This window comes from Bison bison, unplaced genomic scaffold (genome assembly GCF_000754665.1).
Source record: "Bison bison bison isolate TAMUID 2011002044 unplaced genomic scaffold, Bison_UMD1.0 scf7180017864383, whole genome shotgun sequence".
Taxonomy (NCBI): Eukaryota; Metazoa; Chordata; class Mammalia; order Artiodactyla; family Bovidae; genus Bison; species Bison bison.
This window is the reverse complement of record NW_011494955.1, coordinates 6928209-6934435: the sequence shown is the minus strand read 5'-3', so window position 1 is coordinate 6934435 and position 6227 is coordinate 6928209. Positions and strand designations below refer to the sequence as shown.

Sequence of the window (6227 nt, the reverse complement as noted above, 5' to 3'; positions counted from 1 at the left end):
CCCCCCCTCACGGCGGGGACCGCCCGGTCGGCCCTCGCGCGCGCCCCCTCACTCCCCTCCCACCCCTAAGCTTGGAGTGGACTCATCCTTACCGCTCATGGTAGCAGCTGAGGGACGAGCTCAAGGGGGTCCTGTCCGGGGGGGGTTGGGGGGGGCCAGGAAAAACGCGGACGCTGACGAGGCAAGCGAACCCGGACCGGACAGGGAGGGGGGGGTAAGGAGGAGGGAGCAGCGCGCCACAAGCCCGGCCTAGGCCCCGCCCCTTTACTGCTGCCCCGCCCAATGAGGGAGGGAGAAAGGAGGGACTTGCAGAAGAAAGACGGGCAGATTGCCCAATGCTAAGGCTCGCTTGCTCTCTAAGGCGTGTAAGACAAAGTTGCGTGCGTGGTGTCCGCCCCAAAAGATCTGCCTCTCAGTTTTAGAGGCCAATGAAAGAGGCAGGAAGTGAAGGTGGGCAGGAACTAAAGATGATGGGCTTGGGGAAGAAGCCAGTCAACTGCCAGGCGGGCTCCGTGAGTAGTAGGGATTGGAAGAGCTTTCATTGGAATGACAGAACAACAGCCAACCAGAAGCTTGGACGTGCCTGGGCAAAGTCCTAGTGGGAGGAGGTAAGAAGTAGACAGGAATGGGATAGGATGAAGCAGATCAAAACCAATCAGAAATCAGGCGGGCAGCCAGGAAAGTTATGATTGGATTAACACTGAAAAGAGACGCGATAGGACGCAAATTGACGTGTATAAAAGCCAATTGAGCGCCGCGTGAGCTCTGAGGGCAAGAACCTGGAGTGGGCAGAGGAGAATTGGCCTCTGCCTCAGTCGTTCGGTCCAATGAGGTGGCTGGGGGGAAAGTCAGCCACCGCCTCCACTTGGCCGATGGGCGTTACCAGAGCCGGGAGGGAACAGGGCTGTGCCAAGAGGAGTCCGTCGCCATTTTGGCCCTCCTCTGGGGACGTCTTTACAGTGATTAGGTAGCAACGCTTCAGCTGAACCGTGCAGCTCAACAAGTGTCAGGCCGAGCCACTCGGCGCAAAGTTCTGTTTTGACACCAAGGCTCGTTTGAGTCTTAATTTAACCGCTCTTAAAAGTAGTTCTCGAGTCTCACCCCTTTAGGGGTGGGCGGAGAGGCAGGCGGATGCCTCTGAATGTGGTGTAAGCCCTGTGGGTACAGGCGCAAGAGCTTTGGTGAGAGTTCTCACACAGCCAGTTAACGCGCTGACCGATTTGCGAGGTCTTTGTGAGACTCCAGCGAACGCCATTTTATTAAATTCTCCCAATTTGTCTGGTGCTGGTTACTTAAGGCGGGTTAACTTTAAAAGAGCTTGCATTTGAAGCTAAATTATGTTGGAGAACCTCCCATAATCAAGATGCTATAAGCCACTTTCCGCTGCCGCTGCCCCCTTAATTGTAAATACGCTGTAAGCAAAGTAGCAAAATAAAGTTCTTGCTTTTTGCAAGTGCATAAAAGGATTTTTCCTGAATTTCTGGCCTCCCATTCTGCCTTGCCTTTATCCTAGTTTTTGTGGCAGCTGCCTGGGTGACTTGTCAATAACGTGACAAGGTCATATCTTTTTTCACTTGTATGTTATATGTTGTCACTTCATTATCTACAGTTAAGCACTTGATACTGTCATGTTTTAAAGTCTGGATTCCCCGAAACTGAGGCTTCATGTTTCTCTGGGCAAGGCCAGAAGGTAAAAGCCTACAGTTAAGTGCCTAGATCAGCTAGGTATCTTGCATTCCTAATGTCATTCTCATGAGGAAGTTATTAGTAAGTATTAGAGGCTATTAGTAAGTATTTTGTACGTTGAGATATTAGTAAGTATTTTTTAAGTTAAGAAATTGATGCTGGGAAGTAACTTCCCAAAGATCACAAAGCTAATGAGTTGTGCCAAATTTCAACTCAGAATAATCCCACCGAAAGTCTATAAGTTCTTAAATGAATAATGCCTGTATAACCATTTATAAAATTGAGCTTAATTTTTAAAATGGGCTTAATAAACTTTTTTTTTTTAAGAAAAGCTTTTTGTTTCCTTCTAGCTCTTAAAAAAAAATCCTGCAGGTACTTCCTGGAGAGCTTACATGGTATCATCTTCTTTTATAACTTTATTACAAAACATCGCATTACATTTCTATTACTAGCATCTCTAAGTCAAAGTTTCTCAAAATAGAATATCAGGGAATCTTTATCTGTATCCTCTGGACTGCTTTTTTAAAAAAAGGTAGATTCCTAGACCTCATCTTAGGCCTAGTAAATGATAGTCTCTGGAGAGGGACAAGAGAACACAACTCTTTCAGGTGATTAGTCCCTAAATCACAGTTTAAGAAGCACTAAAGGAAGAAACTTGAGAGAAGAAACTTCCAGAAGGAAAGAAACTTCCTGGAGGGAAGAAGCTGCATTGCTCATCTTTGTAAACCAAGCTCTGGAGATTCCAACAGCTGTTTAGTGTATTTAGCAAAAGACCACACCCAAACTTGCTGAGGCGGGTGGAGGGAGGAGGAACTAAAACTGTGGCGCAGTCCTCTGAACATTTCTAATTTAATCCTTTCAACCAATGTAAGAAATTGTCATGCTCTTCTCCAGTACTTTAAATTATGACTGTTTTGTTTAGTTTCAAAGCTTTTTTTTTTTTTTCTTTTCCCAATAGTTCTAAGCTGGTCTAAGCCAAAAATGGGAACTAGGGTTTGGTTTTATTCCAGGTAATGATAAAAAAGACCTAGCTTTAGACCCAGAAGTTCAAGAGCCACACTCCTTTACACAGTACTCTCTTTGCTTCTCCAGGACGAGACAGAATTCAGAACCTGGCCTGTGAGGGATGTCCTCAACATAAGCTTGTTTATTAACAGTTTCTGAGAGCAAATGGACATGTTGTCCAATTCATCTGTGAAAACCTGAACAGATTTTCTTTCGACTAAACAACAACAACAAAAATGAATAAACTTGTTTCAAGTTTGTCTTCATAACTGTTTGTGAAATCATTTAAATAACTCCTAATGACTGTGTTTAAAAAAAGCCATGTGGATTGAGGGTTGTCTTCATTCAAAACCACTCATAAGAACACAGGCACTCAGTGCTAACACTCCAGTGTGGTCATCGGTCTGCCCTGCACCTATTCAGGCTCACCTTCCCTGTCTACTACACTCTTAGCCTTCATTTTGTTCTTTGTTGAAGTTTTCCACTAAAACATGCTTTCTTGGGTCTCCAAAATTTAAAAGTACAGTTCACTGAGCTGGTCCTCCTTCTGGGCTCATAACTCTTATCTTTGATAAAAATGAATTTTAATGCAGTCTTTGCCAACTCCCCCAGTTACTGTAAACTCTATCCACCATGGTCTTTTTACATACATCCATTAAAGGTATCTAAATATCACATCTCCAGTCAAAGTAATCTTGAGGCCCGGAAGTGATGCCTTTTCCCTATGTATCCTCAAGGCCTAGGATATAGCTCACAGTAAACACTTGATAAATGAAAGGGGAAGCCCAGTCCCCGAAATTCTGAATAGGTCTTCAGATAGTACAACGCCAAGGATTGATTCTCAGCCTTGGGTTGGTTGCCTTTTTCAAGTCAAACCTGATTTTGAAGATACTCTTTGATTTTAGCGATTTCCCATTTAGCAATCTGGTAACAGGAATATTTTACAAATTAAAATATGCAAATGATTCAAAACTCTTCTTTTATAACGTCATTGTAAACTTCCTTCTTGGTAAACTTTCAACAACAGCTGTTAAGAACAAAACACATTGACTAAAATTCTGTTTACCTGTCATACCTACTCTAAGATAAAGAAGCTTTATCTTAGAAAGATAAAAGAATCCCTGACAAGAAAATAAAGTCTCAGAAAATCTTGATTTTTCACATCATGCACATTTCAGGTCATTTACAAAATAATTGGTGACTGGAGAAGATAAATGGATCATCATACATCCCTCAGTCTTTTCAAGACCCTGAAAACCAGGTAACTAAGAACTCTAAGAAGTCAGGTTTCTTTGAGAAGCTCAGAACCTGTTGATGAGAAATTCAGGACAGGCTACAGATATTCTTTACTATTATTATTTAAAGTGACTCATTCTGCATCTTTGCTGGGTTTGTTTCCTTATCTGAGAAGCGTTCAGGTTCATCCCTGCCTGGTACTAAGAAGGCAGCTAGTAACAGTACAACTAGTCCTGGTCCGTGGCTCTGGTGGTCTTGAAGGTGCTGGAGAATAAAGAAAGGCTGGGGGGAGGGGTTTCTTTTTAGAGCTGAGAGGCATCCTCAAGAACCCTAGTTATTGTTGGAGCTGAACTCTGGCCCAACTTTCTGGAATATTCTTTTCTGAAGACTGCAAGAACAGGCCTGACAGTAAACTCAGTTCATGGTCCCTGCAGCTTGAAGAACCCACCTTTTGGCAAATAAAAGCAGAGGTGGTTTAAGGGATAGTGAGAAAGAGGAAGAGAAACTGTCCAGAGACACAATCCATCTGCACTCTTGAGAGCTAGAGGAGGCAAGCTGGAGGCACCCAAGAGATTCAGAGAGGAGTCTGTACCCCACTGTGAAAAAGCCGCTTCACTGAACAGTTAAATCTGACCCCTAGGCACTCCAGCTAAAAACAAACACATAATCAAAACATTTCCCTCACCCCAAATATCTAACCTTTTCTGGCTCCTCTGCTCACCAGTCCTGGAAACCTGTGCTTATTGCCAAGTTACCCTCACCAGTTTCCCCCACCCGCACTCGGCCCCGGACCTCTGCACCCCAAGGGTGAGTGGGGTCCTGCCTGACAGCATTAAAAAAAAAAAGTTCCCCTTTTAACCAAAAATGAAGCAGTTTCCTTTTCTCTTTCCTCTCCTGGGACAAGAAGCCCTGAGTTCTCTCCAGAATCCAGAGTTGAGGAAAGAGCTGAGCCACCCCCCAGCTTCCCACTCCCAGTAAGGAGACTGGCCCCGACTGGCTCAACAGGTCTATAAAAAGGACTTGCCCTCCCGGGGCATCCAAAGCCCAGGCTGGAGGAAGGAAGGGGAGGGGACCGGAGGGGGCCGGCCTGGGGGCTCGCCCGGTTTCCCCCTCCCACGGGGCCACTCGGAGGGCGGGCGGAGGGCCGGGCTGGGGGTGGAGGGAGCTGGATACATAAACAAACCCGCCTGGGCCACGAGGTACCCAGAGGAGCGGGGTGGGGTTTGCCGGCCTCTGGGACCCAGTCTGGAGCTGGAAGACGGGCATGCGCCGGGCCTGGGCCTCTCCACCCCCAGTTTCCGGCTAGGGGTGGACCAGCTGGCTCTCCCCAACAGCAAACCCCTCCTTCCTGCTTTGCCCTCCCTCCCTCGAGCCCCAGAAGCCCGCTGAAGCTCCTAGAGACTTAACACCTGACTTTTCCTCTCTTCTTCCGGAAGTTTTCACTGTCCCCTAGGCGAGTGGGTGGTTCCTGTTGGGAAAAGGCTCTGGCACGGCATGTTCATGCCTTCTTGGGATGCCCAGAGAGATGGTGGAGAGGGCCGGAGCTTTACAGGCTTTTGCTTCCAAGAGACGTTTTCCCACCGCTACCCTGAGGCTTGATCCCCAGCCTAGAAGTAACTTTAACCACAGCCTGACTTCTCTCTGCATTCCCCTCCGCCACCATTGTAGGCGATCAGAGGTTCCTGGACAAAGGTCCCTGGGCGTTTTCCACTAAGAGCTTAACCTTCAGCCACTCACAGCTAGTAACTGATACTTGTAGATAGTATAGTGTCTCTTTCTTGTGTGTGAAAGTCACTCAGTTGTGTCCAACTCTGCGACCCCTTGGATTGTAGCCTGCCAGGCTCCTCTGTCCATGGAATTCTCCTGGCCAGAATACTGGAGAGGGTAGCCTTCCCTTCTCCAAGGGATCTTCCCCACCCAGAGATCAAACCCTGGTCTCCTGCATTGCAGGCGGATTCTTTACCACCTGAGCCACCAGGGAAGTCTCTTTCTTACTGATTGGGAAATAAATTTAGGACTTAAGAAGTGTGTCCAACCAAGGTCTCAAGACAGAGTGAGGTGGGACTCCCTGATGCAAATTTTTCTCTAGCATTTCTTTCCCAAAGTGTGGTGGCAGTGAACATTTTTGTATGTTTTCTTTTAATAAATTTTTAGAAATAAATTTAACTACCTATGAAGCCTATCATTTCACAGGTGTTATTGTTTAAGATGAAGAAAAAATAAGTGGTATACTATGGAACAAGAGTGAAGAAGGCAATGGCAACCCACTCCAGTACTCTTGCCTGGAAAATCCCATGGGT

General features: G+C 46.3%; 1 protein-coding gene across 2 annotated transcripts in view; it reads right to left on the bottom strand.

The window, feature by feature from the left end:
* SP1 (Sp1 transcription factor) overlaps nucleotides 1-195 on the bottom strand; it is a 38196-nt gene extending 38001 nt beyond the window's left edge. The window contains exon 1 of one of the 2 annotated variants that reach the window (XM_010857928.1): nucleotides 93-195. In XM_010857928.1, the coding sequence (XP_010856230.1) occupies nucleotides 93-99 (7 nt within the window). In that variant the 5' untranslated portion in view covers nucleotides 100-195. The remainder of the gene's footprint in view (nucleotides 1-92) is intronic. The other variant, XM_010857926.1, reaches the window with a different exon arrangement.
* Nucleotides 196-6227: the final 6032 nt, after the last annotated feature.